A 21,826-nucleotide genomic window follows, 5' to 3' on the forward strand; every position below is an offset into this window, starting at 1 on the left:
TCCTAGCCTTCACATGGAGCTCACTGCATATGAATTTGTACAACTCCCTCTAGTGGTTGCTTCAGGCATCTAGCATTGTATCAGGCAGTTTTATGTTTATGCCAGTGATTTTTGTTCTCTGTATCAGAAAAAATGATCTGACGTAAAAAAATACTATAAAATGAATCAACACTTTAGACCAATGTAGATAAATAAAACAATTGGCTTGGGTCCCAGTTTTTCTTAGCATGAGTTATTGTTTGTTTCTGCATCAGTTACTATGTAAACGCAATCCAATTACCTCTCGTAAAACAGATAAGGCACCCGTCCACCCGAGGTTTTTAAAACCTGCCTTTATATACAAATTTTGTATACAGTTCAGGACCCTACATTATATATTGCTACGTGGGCTGAAGGGGGTTGGTTGCAGAAGCTTCCGTTCAAGAAATGGCTTATGATGGTTGATGTACTGCCATATACTGTATATGTTACCTTTCAGATGATTGTGGTGATATGCAAATAGATTTATGCAAAGACTCTTCTTTATGGCAGAAATGTAACTAAGTGAAGAACATTGCAACATTGTTGTGATTGTCTTATATCCTAAACACTAGAGAAGGAAATGGCGTCAAGTCTGTATATTCTGTGCAAGTTCCATAAAATCTCCGATGTGGTCCTCAAAGAAATATTTATTTAGCTGCGGCTTTTTACAGCACACCTTGTATTTACCTACCAATCCCTACGTCAAGGTTCTCAGACCTTTGATCCATCACCTCTGGATCCGATTATAGGATATAAATAGAGAACAAGGATGGACAGCGTAAACTAACCAAAGGTAAACTAACCAAAGGTGAGGAGCAATCCTTAATAATGAGACGTTCACCCTATAACGTGGTGCTCAGCATTAGGAGAGGGACCACAGTCACATGTATGGATGCAGAGATGTCTGTGGAGGGTCTCGGCATTGGAAACGTGTGGCAATATAGTGACGATCAGATGGGCAACAAACGCATAATGCAGACCGCCTCTTCACAGCCTGAACATGGCTGATAACAGGAAATAATGCAGACCGCCTCTTCACAGCCTGAACATGGCTGATAACAGGAAATAATGCAGACCGCCCCTTCACAGCCTGAACATGGCTGATAACAGGAAACAATAGCTGGTATTCACCTGCCCTACATTCAGCTCCTTTCCAGCCTCCAGATGGCTGATTATAGGGAGCGATAGATTGTATTCATGCATATTTCAGACTCCTGAACAGTAAGTCTGCCTATTTAGGATGTGTCACGCTGATTTGTATTCTGTCTGCAGGATGGAGAGCCGGCATTGCCTTCCTTACTGTCATGCTCGGCTTTGGGATGCTGTGGTACCTACTTGTGGTACATGTGGATACCTACTTACCCAGGTAGGTGAACAGCCCACTCAGCGACCATAGATACCTTATCTAGAGGGTCCTGTGTCATTTAGGTTGTAAGGCAGTTAAATCCCAGATTATATTTCAGTCTTGGGAATGTTTAATATGGAAATTTAGGGGGTCATTTATTATTCTAAAATACGCCTATATTTGGCGTATTTCAGGCGCAGGTTGCCGTTGCGCCACTATCTGCAACTTCTCCCCGCTCACGCCAGGTCTATAAAAGTGGGCGGAGATTTACCGGCAGGCCCATCTTATTTGCCATTTTCATCGTCTGTTTTAGGTGTAGAAAAAGGTCTAAGGCTGCGTTCACACGGGCGAGATTTCCGCGCGGGTGCAATGCGGTAGGTGAACGCATTGCACCCGCACTGAATCTGAACCCATTCATTTCAATGGGGCTGTTCAGATGAGCGATGATTTTCACGCATCACTTATGCGTTGCGTGAAAATCGCAGCATGCTCTATATTCTGCGTTTTTCACGCAACGCAGGCCCCATAGAAGTGAATGGGGTTGCGTGAAAATCGCAAGCATCCGCAAGCAAGTGCGGATGCTGTGCGATTTTCACGCATGGTTGCTAGGTGACAGTCTATTCACTGTATTATTTTCCCTTATAACATGGTTATAAGGGAAAATAATAGCATTCTGAAAACAGAATGCATAGTAAGTGATCAGTTGAGGGTTAAAAAAAATTAACTCACCTTCTCCGTTTGTTCGCGTAAGTCCCGGTCTCTTCTTTACTTCTCAAAAGATGAACTATGGGCTAAAGGACCTTTGGTGACGTAAGATCACATGCTCCAATCACATGGTCCATCACCGCGGTTATGGACCATGTGATTGGAGCATGTGATCTGACGTCACCAAAGGTCCTTTAGCCCATAGTTTATCTTTTAAAGAACTAAAGACCGGGAGAACTACGCGAACAACAGGAGAAGGTGAGTTAATTTTTTTTATTTTTTTTAACCCTCAACTGATCACCTACTAAGCATTCTGTTTTCAGAATGCTATTATTTTCCCTTATAACCATGTTATAAGGTAAAATAATAACATCTACACAACACCGAACCCAAACCTGAACTTCTGTGAAGAAGTTCGGGTCTGGGTACCACAGTCGGTTTTTTATCACGCGCGTGCAAAACACATTGCACACGCACGATAAAAACTGAACATCGGAACGCAATCGCAGTCAAAACTGACTGCAATTGCATTCCTACTCGCGCGGGTTTGCCGCAACACACCGGGACGCATCCGGAACTAATCCAGACACGCTCGTGTGAACGCAGCCTAAATGTAAGACAGCTCCGAAGCTGTCTTACATTTAGAACTGGCACTGGATGCACCAAAGTTATGGAGAGGCCTGAAGCTCATCATAACTTTGGAGGATCCTCCGCCAGCTTAGGAGTTTATTAAGGGCGGCATCTATAACGCCTGTCTTAGTAAATGTGCCCCTTAGGCCTCTTTAACACGGGCGCCGTGTGTGAGAGCCGGATAGGATGCGTGTGCGTCGCGGGAAAATCGTGCGATTTTGCCTGCGAGTGGGGTGAGTTTTGTATGCGATTGTGTTGCGTTCTTCAGTTTTTTCGGGGCGAGTGCAATGCATTTTGCACGCGCATGAGAAAAAAATTATGTGGTACCCAAACCCAGACTTCTTCACTAAAGTTCGGGTTTGGGTTAGGTATTCTGTAGGTTTTAATATTTTCCCTTATAACATGGTTATAATGGAAAATAATAGCATTCTTAATACAGAATGCTAAGTAAATTAGGGATGGAGGGGTTAAAAAATAATAATTAAACTCACCTCATCCACTTGTTCGCGCAGCCCGGCTCGTCTTCTTTCTTCTTCTTTGAGGACCTGGGAGGAAAATGACCTTTGGTGACGTCACTGCGCTTATCACATGGACCATCACATGATCCATCACCATGGTGATGGATCATGTGATGGACCATGTGATGAGTGAAGTGATGTCATGAAAGGTCCTTTACCCAGGTCCTGAAGAAAGAAGACAGAAGAGAAGCCGGGCTGCGCGAACAAGTGGATTAAGGTGAGTTAAATTATTATTATTATTATTTTAACCCCTCCAGCCCTAATTTACTAAGCATTCTGTATTAATAATGCTATTATTTTCCCTTTATAACCATGTTATAAGGGAAAATAATAAAGATCGGGTCCCCATCCCGATCGTCACCTAGCAGCCATGCGTGAAAATCGCACCGCATCCGCACTTGCTTGCGGATGCTTGCGATTTTCACGCAGCCCCATTTACTTCTATGGGGCCTGCGTTGTGTGAAAAATGCACAATATAGAGCATGCTGCAATTTTCACGCAACGCACAAGTGATGCGTGAAAATCACCGCTCATGTGCACAGCCCCATTGTAGTAAATGGGTCCGGATTCAGTGCAGGTGCAATGCGTTCACCTCACGCATTGCACCCGCGCGGAAAACTCGCCCGTGTGAAAGGGGCCTTAGTGTTGATCTAGTAGATCTCCAGGGGCAGGAGGTTAGTGGTGTGAGCCCCTTTACCTGCCCAATTTTTTCCCCCCAAATCCATGAATTTAAAGTAATTCACAACTGTGCAATTATTAGTAACAAATTGGACCATTTTAAATAGTGGATGTATAACCGCAGTTTCTTTGTTGCCAGGTCCTATGTAAACGTCGGAGTCATGTGCACTCCAGGTGACGTCGCTTCCAAAGCAGCTTCTGTGATCAGCAAGTAAGCGGTCAGCTATCTCGTTCAGTGCCACTCCATCACCCTCTACAGCACGCGGCTATCCTTCTGTATAGCTCACAGTTATCTATCTATATAGCCATCCACCTATACTTATTCCAGTAGTATTCCAACAAGTGGCATTACAAGTAACCTAGGGGCCTCATAGCAAAAACTGGAATGGGACCGCATTCCACCATGACCACTTTTAGCAACATTTTTAGAAAAGCTTATGATTGCACACATTGATGTCACAGTGCAGGAATAATGCACATAGTGATGTCACAGTACAGGGAAAGTGTAGACAATGATGTAATAATAGTGGAATAATGTGCACCGTGAAGTCACAGTAAAGGGATAGTACACACAGTAATGTCACAATATTGGTACAATACACATAGTGACCTTACAGCACAGGGATATTCTACGCTGAAATTATGCAAACAATGACATCACATGCAAGTATAAAGCACATATGATGTCATAGTACAGGAATAATGTTGTGATGTCACAGCACAAAAAGTAATTAAAAAAGTAAAGGTGCACAGAAGAAAAAATCCACACAGCAGAAATAACCCTGAGGCTCCATAGTAAAATTTAGAATGGGGTCATATTCAATTAATCTTCGCACCTTATATACATTTTACCACTAACTTCATCTTATGTCTGAGTGAACATGGGGCCCCTTAGTTGTTGGGCCCCATAGCAGCGCCATGTAGTTACGCCCATGATTCCAACAATCTGCTGCCATTTAACTGTCCAGTTCGTTGGCAAATCTCATGGGTAATTTTTGATATTTTGGCTTTCTGTCTTCAGTTACTCTAGGAATCACCCCGTCTTCCTGCAGCTCAGAGATTATTTCTGGGTGAAGAACGAGTCTGTTTATCCTTTACCGTACGGCACAAAAGGAAGTGGTAAGAATGGTGCAGATCCGTAGTGGAGACATTGGTGAAAGTTTACAAGAGAGAACGTTTTGCTGCCCATGTTTAACGTGTGGTTTCAGTGATGGCCACATGTGTACAGTATAAAATAGTTGTGTGTATGCTGAGGCCAGGACATAGAGCCTTGATCACATCGTCCTTCAGTTGTCCTGTTCCATTCTACAGGGTGGGCCATTTATATGGATACACCTTAATAAAATGGGAATGGTTGGTGATATTAACTTTCTGTTTGTGGCACATTAGTATATGTGAGGGGGGAAACTTTTCAAGATGGGTGGTGACCATGGCGGCCATTTTGAATCCAACTTTTGTTTTTTCAATAGGAAGAGGGTCATGTGACACATCAAACTTATTGGGAATTTCACAAGAAAAACAATGGTGTGCTTGGTTTTAACGTAACTTTATTCTTTCATGAGTTATTTACAAGTTTCTGACTACTTATAAAATGTGTTCAATGTGCTGCCCATTGTGTTGGATTGTCAATGCAACCCTCTTCTCCCACTCTTCACACACTGATAGCAACACCGCAGGAGAAATGCTAGCACAGGCTTCCAGTATCCGTAGTTTCAGGTGCTGCACATCTCGCATCTTCACAGCATAGACAATTGCCTTCAGATGACCCCAAGGATAAAAGTCTAAGGGGGTCAGATCGGGAGACCTTGGGGGCCATTCAACTGGCCCACGACGACCAATCCACTTTCCAGGAAACTGTTCATCTAGGAATTTAGAAGAGTTTCTCTTTGTTTACAGCCATTGACATGTCGCCGAGGTTAACACGCGAGGAGCGGATAGAAATTGTGTTGATGTCTGGTGAACGGGGTAACCGGGTCATTGCAGCAGATTTCAATGCAAGACACCCTACGAGACCACCCATCTCCCATGCTACAGTTAGCAAACTGCTTGCTAAGTTTCGTGAAACTGGTTCAGTGTTGGATTTGCCAAAATGTGGACACATGAAATCTGTCTCTAATGAAGAAACATCAGTGGCTGTCCTGCTTCATTCAGCAAGAGCCCACAGCGTAGCACTCGCCGCATGTCACTGGAGAGTGGCATTAGTCGAACATCCCTTCGGCGGATATTAGCTACTCACAAATGGCACCCTTACAAACTCCAGCTACTGCAGCATCTCAACGAGGATGACCCAGATCGGCGCACTGAATTTGCAGAATGGGCAAAACAAAAATTGGAACAGGACCCTCAGTTTACGCAGAAGATTTTGTTCAGTGATGAGGCAAACTTTTATGTGAATAGTGAAGTTAACAAACAAAACCACCGCTATTGGTCTGACACTAACCCACATTGGATAGATCCCTCCAAGACTGTTGGAACTAAATAATTAATGGTATGGTGTGGTATATGGGGTACAAAGATAGTGGGGCCATTCTTCATCAATGGAAACCTCAAGGCCACTGGATATGCAAAATTGCTACATGATGATGTAGTTCCCTCTTTATGCTCTGAAGCTGGCACGTTCCCTGAGTTTTTCCAGCAAGATGGTGCACCACCACATTATGGGTGTCAGGTCAGAGGATTCCTAGATGAACAGTTTCCTGGAAAGTGGATTGGTCGTAGTGTGTTGTCCTATCCTCATAGTGGGCCATCAATATCTGGTTGGCAGAGGTCCAACACCCCACTGATCAGCTGTTTCAGAGTAGCTCTGTTGCAGGAAGTTGGTGCCGCAGTTACACAGCTCCATCCAGAGGCGGACTTGGAAGTTAATGTGTCCCTGGAACGAAAAGTCGCCCCAGATACCACAGTGCGGCACAAAATACTACCTCACCAGAACCTGATACCACAGTGCAGCACAGAATACTGCCTAAAAAATTAAATGCTGAGAGCATCAGATCTTTTTGTACCTAGGGTTTGGCCAAGAGGAAGGACTAGGTGGCCCTCTGGGCATCGACCCACTGGGAAATTTTTCTGTACGGTCTATGGCCAGTCCGCCTCTGGCTCCATCCATTGTGTAGTGGACAGAGCTGGGTACTGCAGCGCTGTTCTCATCCACTTCAATGTGAGCAGTGATGCATTAACTCAATAGATGGATCTATGTAGTTCCAGCTCTAGAGCTACTACAGAATAGCTGATCGCTTTGGGTGCAGGGTGCCGGACTTCCACCAATGAAATCATCAAGGACTATCCTGAGGACAGGCCATCAATAGTAAAATACTAGAATAGCCCATTAAGATTTGGGCTCAATTAATTGTTCAAATTTTGTGCAACTAGAGGTCAAAAGAAAGGCCACTGTTACACCAGATTTCCTTTGATTGTGCATACCCCATAGCATGCCTAAAACAGAGATGTAATAATATACCACCAAAATAAAGGGACCTGGAGGACCCACAAGAGCCACCGTCACTGTCGGTGTTAAGAAGGATCCCTGGATGCATGCCCATATTGCACTGCTTTTACTGGCTGCTCTGTGTTCACCTATATCATGCCCTGACTGACATCAAACCTTTCTCCTCCAGAGGAACTACTGATGAAATTTCTGGCATTGTCGAACCAATACCACGTACCTCAAGAAATAGAGAGGTAAGACAGTGACCAGATTTCTCAGTTGTAACCCTTTCCTCTAGCAGTGGGATCTACAATGCAAAGAGGACACGTATTGCACAACTTTATTTCACAGGGTTTAGAAAACCCCTCAGTTCCTGTTTGATGTAGGACTCCTTTCGGATTCTAAGTGTCTGGAGTGTGAAGGAGGAGGGGGCAGTTATGCTGCATATGCTGAGGTCGTGCTCGGTTCTGGAGGGCTTTTGGCGAGCTGTGGTGCGACTTATTAATTCTCTTTATTCTGTTACACTGGATATGACCCCCTTTGTATGTGTATTGGGATGCATGGAAGACTTACCAAGCCCGGTAAGGTGGCCAGAATGCTATATATGGTGCGCAAACTAATTGCTCAGCATTGGTTGGATGAGTGCAGCCCTAGTAGAAATGAATACATAGCCAAGATTAACTGGTTACTTAACCTGGAACGTGTGGTTTATAGGAAGAGTGGAGCCCTAGGTAAATTTACGAAACTTTGGGTTCCTTGGATTGATACCTCTGGATTTACCTCCCGGGAACTTTAGAGATATGATGCATAATTTGTGAGGGTGATAGCAATCTGCATTTACACCAATGGCGAAATGTGGGCGGTCTTCTATCTAGACCTATATTTACAGACCACTTGGTAGGTGGAGGTGAGTTGATTCCTTCATCCATAGTAATTATGGATTGCCATTTTACTGCATCCCAGGAAGGGGGGGTGGGGGGTACATTTGTGCTTATTTTTGTTGTACATGGTAGCAACGTTCATTGACTGGACTGTTGCAGTTGGACAGCATTTTTGGCCACTGTGAGGGGGTGGGATAGGATATGTTGGGGGCGGGAGGGGTTCTGTTATGTTAATTTATCAAAATGTTAATAAAAAGACATGATTTTAAAAATTATTAAATAAAAAAATATATATATATTTATTTGTGATGACTGTTATGTGATAAAACAAGAATAGGAAACTGGGCAACATATTTCTCCAAGAACTAACAAAAGTGTCATTGTGATATCAGCTGACATACGCACATTGAAATCAAAAAAATTTTGCACCAAGATAGAAATGTCTGATTGCTGCAAAACCCAGCATGCATTTATGTCTTAGGCAGATATGTAAATGACTAAAGGTGAGGTCTGATTAGACACTGGGTCTTCCACAAGAGGGCGTAAAACTGCTTCCCTCACTGCCCTATAAAAGGCTCTCAGAGGCTAATTTTGGATAGTGTACCTCTTGGTGAGAAATCATTAACTACTAGAAATGCCACTACAACATACTTGAAGACATTTTGTCCAGTTGACAGACTTTGAGAGGGGATGCATTACTGGACTAAAAGAAGCAGGATGGTCATTTTGATGTATTGGTCGCCATCTAGACTGTTCTGACCTACCTGTTAGGAGGTTATGGGAGCAGCAGTTACATAAGGAATCGCACAGGTGGTGATTAGGCTCCATATGGCCCAGACAGACCTCCAGTACAGAGGATCTGTTGATCCACCTACAAGCATGAGTAGCTCCCACAGTTTCATAACACACCCCTGTCTCTGCCCGGACCATTTTCAGGCACTTGGCAGAAGCAAATTGGGTGGCAAGGCACCCATTACGTGTCCTGGTTTTGACAGCCATCTACTGTTGCTTCATTTTCTGTGGTATCTTGAACGATAAATCTAAACTGCTAGGGACTGGAGGTCTAGAGGTGGACCAATAGGGCACTAGAGCCTCCCTTCACTGGTACAGTTTTCCCAATAACCGTATCCTTTCGATGTAATATTGTAATCACTTACATATATCTTTATTACATTCACACACCGAAAGTTTCATTTGATTCCAACAACTCCTTGTTGGTGCATTATTTTTTGTCATTGAGTGTACTTGGACCTACTACATTTACATTTATATAGCTATTATTTCAAACAACATAGAAAACCTAGCCATAAGGCTGATCGCATACATTTTCCCCTTCAGATGCCGTGGTCAAATGTGACCACGGCATTTTCGCAGTCCGGAATTGGAAGTTGCGCACTTCCGCTCCAGTAACAGCGTTCCCCGACTGAGATGGGGGAACCTGTTATATCTGTGAAATAGCCCGAAGCCTCAAGCAGGTTTTGGAGCTTATTTCAGGACTATACCAATACAGGTCACTAGGTGGCAGCATTGTATTGGTATAGTGCAGTAATGCCCAACCTAGCCATGTCATGCGGCCCGCGCAGTGACAGGACTTTATCAGCGCAGGGCGCGCTGCGAACGGCACAGGCAGCAAAGCGATGCTGCCTGTGCCTGCAATCTCCCCGTCCAGCACCGCCTCCTAGCTAATTTATTCACTGCACTTGCCTCTGTGAAATTGAAGAGAAGCGCCGTAACCTCGCACAGGCTCACTGGCAGAGGCATCGAAGTGCGCATGCACCGTCTTCCTGGCCTCTGCCAGTGTGCCTGTGCGAGATTACGGCGCTTCTCTTCAATTTCACAGAGGCAAGTGCAGTGAATAAATTAGCTAGGAAGCGGCTCTGGGTGGGGGGGATATCTGTGGACGGCACTGAAGGGGGGATATCTGTGGACGGCACTGAAGGGGGGGATATCTGTGGACGGCACTGAAGGGGGGATATCTGATATCTGTGGACGGCACTGAAGGGGGGATATCTGTGGACTGCACTGAAGGGGGGATATCTGTGGACGGCACTGAGGGGGGATATCTGTGGACGACACTGAAGGGGGATCTAGGGAGGGCTGTGGGGATGTTGGGGTGTGAGGTCCTGGAGGGGTGTTTGGGTGGGAGGTCCGATAGGTATGTGGGGCTGGGAGATCCGGGAGGGGGGGGCCCATACATTTTTTTGCTATGGGGCCCAGTCATTTCTAGCTACGCCCCTGATTGTTAAGATTGGGCGGGCACTGGAGCGATAGAGCGCCCTGCTGTAGGAGAAGTCGGCAGGAGATGAAAGGAGGAGGGGCCAGCTCCTGGTGGTGTCGGGCACACGGCGCAAGCATGGAGGTGGAGGATCTGACTGAAGCCTAAAGACCAGACATCAAGGTCGACCTGCAGAAGAAGGTGACAGCGCAGTATGTGATGTATACATGTGTGTAATGTATGTAGTGCAGAGTGTGATCATCACCTACTGCACTACATACATTACACACATGTATACATCACATGCCCCCTCACAGTAATAATGCCAAGATATGTGTGCTCTTCACAGACGTAATGCTCACACATGCCCCCTCACAGTAGTTATGCCCGGATATGTGCCCTCCTCACAGCTCACAGTAGTTATACCCTGATATGTGCCCTCCTCACAGTAGTTATACCCTGATATGTGCCCTCCTCACAGTAGTTACGCCCAGATATGTGCCCCCTCACAGTAGTTATGCCAGATATGTGCCCTCTTCACAGTAGTAATGCTCACACGTGCCCCCTCACAGCGTTTGCATTTCTTTCTGGCAAAGCTACCTGGTTGCGGCCCTCCGACGAAAAATGGTTGGGCACCACTGGTATAGTGCAAATGAAGTGTTCAATGATGTTTATATAGACATCAATGAACACAATGGGCAATCTAATGATTGCCAGTTTTTGTCACCCAAGGTGACTTAAAGTAAAAAAAAAAGTTTTTACAAATATAAAAAAATAAAATGAAGCATAAAAGTTCAAATCACCCCTCTTTCCTTAAAATAAAAATACTTACCCAATAAATAAAACATCATGGGCATCGCCGCGTGCGAAAATGCACATACTATTAAAATATAACAATATTAAGGGCTTACGGCAAATGGCATAACAATAAAAAAAAATTAAAACAGCCAATTTGCCTTTTTTTTTTTGTCACTTCAACTACCCAATAATTTTTTTATAAAAAGTGATCAAAAAGTTGGACACACTTTAAATTGGTAGCACTGATCACAGATTGTCCCTCAAAAAATGAGCCCTCACACAGCCTCGTACACATAACTTCAAAAAAGTTATAGGGGTCAGAATATGGTTATAAAATGTATTTAGTTTTTTTCCTCAAAGGTTTTAATTTTTTTTTCAGTATTAAAACGTAAGAAAAATTATACAAGTGTGGTATCGTTGGAACCGTGTTGACCTGGAGAATAAAGATAACAGGTCAATTTTACCGCATAGTGTACAGTGTAATAAAAACAAAACCTTTATCAGAATTGTGTTTTTTTCTAATTCTACCCCATTTGGAATTTTTTTCCGCTTCCCACTACATGATATGTAACTGTAAATTGCGCCATTAGAAAGTACAACTTGTCCCTCAAAAAATAAGCCCTCATAAGGCTATGTGAACAGAAAAATAAAAAAGGTACAATATATAGGGTTCGGACCGCGCTTCTGGTCCAGGTCAGTATGCAAGTTCTTTAATCCTTCTCACTTCCTCGTTTGCAGAGAGAGCCTGAGGGCTGCAAATACCCCTCAAGTAGATATCCTGCAACCAATGGAATTATAATAGTGTAAATCCGTATGTAACAATAACCTGCATTGCACTGATTGTACTCACACACTGCGTATCACACAAGGCGTAAATGTAATCTCTCCGTGGTAGGTTGCTCTTATTCTGTCGAAACAGCCACGTTTCCATACAATCTGGTTCAGTCCCCACACGGACTCAAATGGTATATACCACAGACAAATCTGTGTTTCCTTTCTTCAGATTCCTGAAAGTATTCTGTGGACAAGAATGGCTTCTGCAATAGTGAAGCTCCGTAATACTTCTTTAAAACTTTTTATTTGTCCATACTCACAAGACAACTTTCTTAAAACAGCTTTTAAAACACATAAAATTCCCAGCGTCTGCTGCTTCTGCCCGACCCGGGTTTCACTCCTAGAGCTTCGTCAGGGGCACACTTGTTTTCTCCCTCCCCCACCTTCTTATTCCTTCCTTGCAACTAATCAGGAATCAGGTGTATTCTTCCACAGTATTTTCCCATCCTGCTATTAACCCTATACTGGACTCTCCTCATCCCCAGGGGAAAGAAGACGCATGTAGTTACGTCCCCATTCACATGAGCATGCTTTTTAGTATAACGTTTTTTCACTAATTCAATACAGCCTGCAGGTCAAAATATACATTTAGACCTCCCGGCTGTAGTGTACCTAATTCGTATATCCACTTGGTTTCCTGCCTATTGATTTTTTCCAAAAGACTGCCTCCCCTCCAATGGTTTTGTACGGATTCCACTCCCATAAACTTTAGACCCTCTGGGTTTTTTTGGTGGTATTTTTTATAATGGGCCGATACTCCATGACTTTCAAGACCTTTTTTTATATTTCTTATGTGTTCCTGTATGCGGACTTTTAGAGGTCTAATAGTCCGTCCAACATACTGGAGGCCACAAGGGCACTCCAGTACATATACAACCCCTTTACTATGACAAGTCATCTCACCTACTACTTCTAATTTTTTATCTTTATTGGTGCTTTTGATTAGCGTACTCTTTTGTAATTTTTCTGTTCTTTTTCTGTTCTTGCATGGAATGCAAAAACCACACCAATTAAAGCTATTTTTCATTTTTTTATTTTTATATTTATTTTCAGAACGATTGGCGCTGTGTACCAATTTATTTTTTAGGTTGGGAGCCTTTTTATAGATGACTGTCGGTTGCTCAGGAATAACACGTCCCAAAATTGGGTCATTTTTTAAAATCGACCAGTTTTTTCTGATTGCGTTTTTCAGTTCACCAGAACACTGTGTGAACTGGGTTATAAATGAAAAACGAAAATCCATGGTCTTCTCTATTTTTTTAGGTTTACTATTGGGAGTTCTCTCTTGCTGTTCTGTTATATCTTTTATACACCTCTCCAGGTCTTCATTTTTATAGCCCTTTTCAACAAAGCGCTCCTTTATTACATTGCTCTGTTTTTTAAAAATCGCCGAATCAGTGCAGTTGCGGTGGATTCGCTGGACCTGTCCCTTCGGTACATTAAGTAACCAAGGGGCATAGTGACAGCTCGTTAAATCTATATAGCCGTTTACATCAGTTGGTTTAAAAAAGGTCTTGGTTTTGAGCCGTCCTTCTTCGGCATATATAGTAAGGTCCAGGAAATCCACAGCAACCGCACTGATCGTACTGGTAAAGCTAAGATTCCATTCTTTATTTTCCAAATTGGCAATGAAGATCTCAAGTAGGTTCTTTTCCCCTTCCCATATCACCAGGCAATCGTCTATATATCTTTTCCAGGTTTTTAGGGATCCCCTTTTACTGGATTTTTTTAGCTCGGGGTCAATGAACTGCTTTTCCCACCTGGTCATGAAGATGTTAGCGAAACTGGGGGCGAATTTCGCCCCCATCGCCGTCCCGACCTTCTGTAGGTAAAACTGATCCTTGAACCAAAAGTAGTTATGTTCTAAACAGAATTCAACACATCGTACTATAAAGTCCGCTTGTATCCTAGTCATGTCAGGGTCACTGTACAGGGTTTCTCTTATTGCTTGCAATCCTAGTTTTTTCGGGATGATGGTGTATAGGGACGATACATCGATGGTGGCCATCCATGTATTGTCCCCAATTCCCTGTAATTCCTTTATTATTTCAACCACACTCCCGCTATTTTTCAAATAGGAAGGTGCTATTGGTACATACTTTTGCAGGAAATTATCTATATACTCCGTCAATCTACTAGTAAGAGAATTGATCCCCGAAACTATCGGTCTCCCGGGGGGATTTGTAATACTCTTATGTATTTTCGGCAGTATATAGATAATTGGGGTCATTGGTTCTTTTATATTTAAATAATCCATCTCTTTTTTGCTCAGGATGCCTTTTTCACCACCATATTTCACCAGAGTTTGTAGTTTGTTTTTATATTCTAGGAGGGGGTCTTTTTTCAGCACGGTATAGGTCTTATTATCTCCCAACTGTCTTAGGACCTCTGCTTCGTAGTCCTCAATATTCATAACTACTACCCCACCCCCTTTATCCGCAGGTTTTATTATTATATCTGAATTTTCCTGTAACGTTTTTAGTGCATCTTTTTCTTTTTTGGTTAAATTGCCCCTTTTCTTTTTTGCATCTATTTTTTCCAATTCATTCAAGATGCTTCTCTTAAAGGCATCTATACATTCATTATTTCTGTTTTTCGGATAAAATTTTGACTTATCTTTTAATTTTGTATGTATATATTCCTGTTTCTCTTCTATATTATTCTGGTTATTAGTTGACTCCTTTCCTGCGAAAAATTTGGCTATATTCAACTTCCTGATATACTTATGGATGTCTACAAAGGCATCAAATTTATTTAAACTTTTCGATGGCGCGAATTTTAACCCTTTTCTAAGTACCGCTTTTTCGGGTTCCGACAAGGTGTGTCTGCTGAGATTAAATATCCCATCATTCACACCTTGCTTTTTTTGTTCGCGGATTTTGTGTTTTTTCCCCCCTCTTTTTCCTCTGTGAACCTTCTCTTTTGCGGTGTATTTATATTCGGTGTGGTTGTATTTATTTTTTCTTTTACTTTCTCGAGTTTTTCTTGTTCCTCCCTCTGTACACCCTTGATCGCTTGGTGTGGAAAATTCTGTTGATCTAACTTCCTCTCTTCTTGTACTTTAACTCTAGGCTCTTCCCCCCTTTCCATAGGTCTGGCCCTATTAATCTGCCTATCTATAATATCCTCTTTTACAAATTTATAAGGATTACTGTTATATCGCCCATATTGTTGGTATGGTTTCCTTACATTAGGCCATTGGTAATGGTTGGCATTCCTCCCATACCCATTGTTATTTCCGCCATACTGTTGCATGCCCCATGTATCAGTGGGTCGATCCCCATAATGTTCCTTTCTTCTGCTGACATCCCATTCCCCCCACTGTTGTCCGGGATAACCATTAGTTCTCATGTTGACACTATATTTCCTTTCCTCTACTCCTCTCTGCTCACCCATTTCCAAATAATTGGTCTTCCCATTTGCTTCTGACCTGAATCTCCATTTATATATTTTCTTATTCTCGTATTCTTCACATGTTTTGCGATATTTTTTCTGTTTTTTTTCTTTTATTTCTTTGTCTACTACTGTAATATTAACTTGACATTTTTCACTTTGCTTAATGTATTCTTTATTTGTTTTGAAGGGTTTTAGTTTTTCTTGTAATTTTTCTATATTCTGTCCTATATTTTTTAGTTTTTGTCTGCGTATTTTTATAATGAATTCCATGGCTTTGAAGCCACAGAAATCCATTAGTTTTTCCCAATCATCTATGTCCTTAGGATCTTCTGTATTCAGGGGGAGCTGCCATCGTAAACCCTCTGGGATCTTACCCTCCGCAAGATATTTCTCCAAGGATAAGACTTCCCAGGTGGTTCTGATCTCTTTACACAAATCTTTTTCTAGTTCTACGAACAAACCCCCCATCATTTTTTCTTCCTTCATTCCTTCATTTACAGTAAATATACTTTCAACATCGCATACCATATTGGCTCTAAAATCAAAAATATCCATAATTGCTGGACTCGGCGTGTGTCCCACCAAGATACAATAAAGAAATAAATATATCACCAGTCCGCAATAATGTTATGCAGCAGGTCCGAAAAGTGATGTGGGTTCAATCACGTTATAAACAGGTACAATATATAGGGTTCGGACCGCGCTTCTGGTCCAGGTCAGTATGCAAGTTCTTTAATCCTTCTCACTTCCTCGTTTGCAGAGAGAGCCTGAGGGCTGCAAATACCCCTCAAGTAGATATCCTGCAACCAATGGAATTATAATAGTGTAAATCCGTATGTAACAATAACCTGCATTGCACTGATTGTACTCACACACTGCGTATCACACAAGGCGTAAATGTAATCTCTCCGTGGTAGGTTGCTCTTATTCTGTCGAAACAGCCACGTTTCCATACAATCTGGTTCAGTCCCCACACGGACTCAAATGGTATATACCACAGACAAATCTGTGTTTCCTTTCTTCAGATTCCTGAAAGTATTCTGTGGACAAGAATGGCTTCTGCAATAGTGAAGCTCCGTAATACTTCTTTAAAACTTTTTATTTGTCCATACTCACAAGACAACTTTCTTAAAACAGCTTTTAAAACACATAAAATTCCCAGCGTCTGCTGCTTCTGCCCGACCCGGGTTTCACTCCTAGAGCTTCGTCAGGGGCACACTTGTTTTCTCCCTCCCCCACCTTCTTATTCCTTCCTTGCAACTAATCAGGAATCAGGTGTATTCTTCCACAGTATTTTCCCATCCTGCTATTAACCCTATACTGGACTCTCCTCATCCCCAGGGGAAAGAAGACGCATGTAGTTACGTCCCCATTCACATGAGCATGAGCAATCCGTACAAAACCATTGGAGGGGAGGCAGTCTTTTGGAAAAAATCAATAGGCAGGAAACCAAGTGGATATACGAATTAGGTACACTACAGCCGGGAGGTCTAAATGTAGATTTTGACCTGCAGGCTGTATTGAATTAGTGAAAAAACGTTATACTAAAAAGCATGCTCATGTGAATGGGGACGTAACTACATGCGTCTTCTTTCCCCTGGGGATGAGGAGAGTCCAGTATAGGGTTAATAGCAGGATGGGAAAATATTGTGGAAGAATACACCTGATTCCTGATTAGTTGCAAGGAAGGAATAAGAAGGTGGGGGAGGGAGAAAACAAGTGTGCCCCTGACGAAGCTCTAGGAGTGAAACCCGGGTCGGGCAGAAGCAGCAGACGCTGGGAATTTTATGTGTTTTAAAAGCTGTTGGGGGCGTGGCCGGATGCCGAGAGGAGAGGACGCATAGTGTGTGAGCTCCGGTTGTGGAGCCTCGATAACGGCTCAAAGCGGCACAAATACAGCAAATATATTTCATACTTACCTACCCCAGGACAGCCCTCGGTACAGCAGACCTGCCGATGATGACCAGGGGACTGAAGAAGGGTTCACAGCCTCAGAAGATGACGGCGTTTTTTCACCCAGCTCCTGGGACTTCTCAAGATGGCGCCGGTTCCCGCCACACAGAGGGAGAGCCCTGTACATCTCCAGCAGCGGCACCCATCCAGCGATCTTCTGGATCTCCCTCCTCAGCAGGATCCGGTTCTCCACCACCACAGGAACCTAAAAAACAAAAAAGGGTGAGTGAGCAACAGCCATACAGTCCTCCCCTTAATACTTACCCTGCTTCACCAGGCATAGATCCTGGACTAACAGTTACCACAATGCAGGACATGCTGGCAGATCTAAAAAGATCCATACATGGTGACTTTAAAGAAACAATCTCTGTTATTCATGCAGACATAGTCGCCATAGGAGATAGAACAGCACATTTGGAAGAAAAAATGGAGGAATTTGTCACTGCACATAACTCGCTAGTAGATAATCATAATGCGGTTGAAGATGACATAGCCACCATGAAACTTAAAATTGCTGATCTGGAGGATCGCTCCAGAAGAAACAACATAAGATTCAGAAGCATTCCTGAAAGCGTTCTGGACTCTCAATTACAAGATTTTATTGCGGATCTTATAATGTCATATTTACCAGACACCCCAGGGTCAGAGCTAATCATAGACCGTGTTCACCGGGTTCCTAAACCCAAAGCCTTATCAGCCTCTATTCCCAGAGACGTTTTAGCTAGAATCCATTTCTATCACCTAAAGGATTCCCTGATGAGAGAAGCCCAAAAAAAGAGGCCAGACATTCCTGAAAGATTTTGCAATGTTCTCCTATTCACAGACCTCTCACCAGCAACGCTTAGTAGAAGACGTGAATTTCAACCGTACACCAAAGCACTAAGGGATAACAATATTCCTTATAAATGGGGCTTCCCTGTTAAACTGATTGTAAGATATCAAAACTCATCAATTGTACTAGTCTCTCCTCAGGAAGCGTCAAATGCCTTTGCCAAATGGAACATTACCGTGCCACTAGAGGGCGCCAAAGACAAAGACAAAGTAATGAACTCTTCACCTTACAGGTCTGCCTCGGACAGAAGCCAACTGAACCTGACTCCAGAATGGTCCAAAGTAGGAAGAAATCCTCCATGAGTTCTATCCTGGACAATTTCCATATTATATTAAGTATACTTTCATGCTATACTATTTCAAACGGGGCTCCACACCCGTTGCTCTACCTCCCAGAACACATATCCCATCTCTGTGTTCACATTCTCTAATCCACTGTTTACCTAACGTCTCCTATACTAAGTGAGATACATCACAATTTGTGGTCACTGTTAGACCATTGTTATGTTATTGTTATTTAATATTTACCTTATTTTTTATGTTTTAATTTATTGTTTTACAAGGTTACATAAAAAGGGTCTATACCTTCATCCTCAAATATCCGAACCTAAAGGTACAATGCTACGACCCCCACAATCAAAACACGGTAACACTTGGGTACTTTACTATGTTATTCACACATTACTGGTTAATCAATTCAGATTAGGAACTCTAGCATGCTTTCTTAGAGTTCAAGATGGCCAATAAAGGCATAAAATTTTTTTCTGCAAATGTTAATGGTCTCAATAATCCCTTTAAGCGTTCAACTTGCTGGAATGAGGTGAGGAAACAGAGAGCTGATATCATTTGTATTCAGGAATCCCATCTTAATAAGGAAGACTCATACAGATTTTCTCATCCCTCCTTTCCACATATTTTCTTCTCCCCAGCCTCAAAAAAAAGAAAAGGTGTGATTATAGGTTTCAAGAACTCTGTTGCTTTCCATTGTCATGACACAATAATAGATGAAGAAGGTAGATATATTATTATAATATGTGACATAAACAACACTAGATACACAATAGTTAACCTGTATGCCCCTAATGCTGATCAGATAAATTTTATCAAACGCATCATCAAACTAGCTCAGGATTCTAAGAAAGGATCCTTACTGATCTGCGGTGATTTTAATATGTGCCCTGACTCCTCAATGGACAGACTCCCTTCCCCTATCTTATCTCCCAAAAACTCACAACTCAGAGATTTCATATTTCAGGAAGGACTCCTAGATATCTGGAGGGTACACCATGCCAATGAAAAAGATTTTACTTTTTTCTCACACCCACATAACACTTATTCTAGAATAGACCTCTTTCTCTCAGATAAATGGCTACTTCAAAAAGTAATAGAGGTAACGATTTCTAATATAACGTGGTCTGACCATGCATTCATCTCCCTTACACTAGATGACACATATAGCAATAAAATATACTCCCCGTGGAGACTTAACAATTCTTTACTCCAAAGTGGCTCTATACGCACAGACGTAGAATTCTCATTAAAGGAATATTTTAAGATGAATGACAATAATCTGGTATCAGATATTACAATATGGAGTGCGCACAAGGCATTTATAAGAGGTGTATTGCTAAAACATGCAGCTATTCAAAAGAAAAAAAGAAGGGAAATCTTAGACAAATTACTAGCGGACATTAATGTTCTAGAAAATTCCTCCAAGATGTCTCTGGATCCAAAAATCATTAATAAACTAAAAACTGCTAGACATCATTTATACCTTCACCTTCATGAAAAACACGAATTCCACCTTCGAAAATTAAAATCAGACCATTACTCTCAAGGCAACAAAGCATCAAAAATCTTAGCGAACAGAATTAAAAAAAGAGAAGCCAAATCAAGAATCCCCTTCTTATACAACAGCCAGAACCAAAAAGTGTATAACCCCAAACACATAGCAGAAGAATTTGCAAAATACTATGAAAACCTATATAACTTGGAAAAATCAGCTGACACAGTCCAACCAACTCCTGAATATATTAATGACTTTCTCAAAGATATTTCTCTTCCGTCCATATCCTCATCCCAAAACCAAGCCCTTAACGCTAAAATCACACATCTAGAAATAACTGAAACAATCCAATCCCTCAAAAACAATAAGTCCCCAGGTCCTGATGGACTCACAAACGAATACTATAAAAATTTCTCCCACATTCTAAGCCCCTTCCTGAACAGATCCTTCAATTTGATAGCAGAGCAAAATTCAATCCCCAAAGACATGTTAAATGCAATGATAATAACCCTCCCAAAACCTGGTAAACCTGCTGATAAACCGGCTAACTTCAGACCAATATCACTATTAAACTCTGATGTGAAGATTTTTGCAAAAATTTTAGCAAAGAGATTATCCAACATTTTGCCTTCCCTTATAGTCAATGATCAAATTGGGTTTGTTCCCAACAGACAATCCTCAGATGGTACTAGGAGATTTATAGATCTTCTAGATGTAGCATATTCCTCCCGAACGCCCTCTCTGCTCCTTTCCTTGGACGCGGAGAAGGCGTTCGATAGAATACATTGGAAATACATCCAGGCTACTTTGGAAAAGTTCGGATTTAGGGATTTCTTTTTATCTGCGGTAATGGCACTATACTCTAACCCAACCGCATCTATATACTCATCTAGTTTTTTGTCTACTCCATTCAATATAAAGAATGGAACCAGACAAGGATGTCCTATGTCACCCCTGATATTCGCCCTGGCAATGGAACCCTTTGCGGAGCACATTAGATCCTCATCTCTCATTAAGGGGTTGACAGTGGGTAACTCAGACCACCGCATTGGCCTTTTTGCTGACGATGTACTAATACTGACATCAAATCCAACAACTGCTTTAAGCGCAATTAATGATATTATATCCAATTTTGGCAAAGCGTCCTTCTACAAAGTCAATATCAATAAATCTCAAATCCTTGATATGGGTCTTTCTCAATCTACCAAACGCTCAATCTCCAACTTGTATAAATACCCCTGGGCTGAGGAATCATTGACATACTTAGGCATCCAGCTTGCCTTCCCTACTAGCAAATTATTTAAAGTAAATTTTTGGCCTTTATACAATAAAATTAACGACTCCTTAAATAATCTAAGAACAGATTCACTTTCATGGCTAGGAAGAATTGCTGCAATAAAAATGGTAATCCTACCCAAAATCATCTATTTGTTCCGCAATATTCCAATCACTATTCCCAAAGGTTATATCACAAAACTTCAGGCCTTAATCAATAAACACATCTGGGGGAAATTTAAACCTAGAGTCAAAGCAATTATCCTTAATAAATCACTTAAAACAGGGGGCCTTAACGTCCCATCTATTAAACATTACTATGCATCCTCCATACTTGACCAAATGAGATATTTAATCAAAAATGACACCTCAAAAAAATGGGTCTCATTGGAAAATAATATAATGGGCAACTTTGACTTAAACTTGCGTCTCTCAGCAACAGCAGCCTTTGGTACAAAGAATACTACCCCACTATCAACCCTAAAAGCAATTCACAACATTTGGTATTCCATTGCCAGAACAGAAAAATTAGTTAC

At 42.0% G+C, this 21,826-nt stretch overlaps 1 protein-coding gene across 6 annotated transcripts in view; it reads left to right on the top strand.

Annotated features, from left to right (window-relative positions):
- LOC121000900 (CMP-N-acetylneuraminate-beta-galactosamide-alpha-2,3-sialyltransferase 4-like) overlaps positions 1–21,826 on the top strand; it is a 295,630-nt gene that overhangs the window by 236,181 nt on the left and 37,623 nt on the right. For all 6 annotated transcript variants that reach the window (XM_040431673.1, XM_040431663.1, XM_040431688.1 and 3 more), the window contains 4 exons: positions 1,294–1,387; positions 4,037–4,108; positions 4,919–5,016; positions 7,512–7,575. In XM_040431673.1, the coding sequence (XP_040287607.1) occupies positions 1,294–1,387; positions 4,037–4,108; positions 4,919–5,016; positions 7,512–7,575 (328 nt within the window). The remainder of the gene's footprint in view (positions 1–1,293; positions 1,388–4,036; positions 4,109–4,918; positions 5,017–7,511; positions 7,576–21,826) is intronic.

This window comes from Bufo bufo, chromosome 1 (assembly GCF_905171765.1).
Source record: "Bufo bufo chromosome 1, aBufBuf1.1, whole genome shotgun sequence".
Classification (NCBI taxonomy): domain Eukaryota; kingdom Metazoa; phylum Chordata; class Amphibia; order Anura; family Bufonidae; genus Bufo; species Bufo bufo.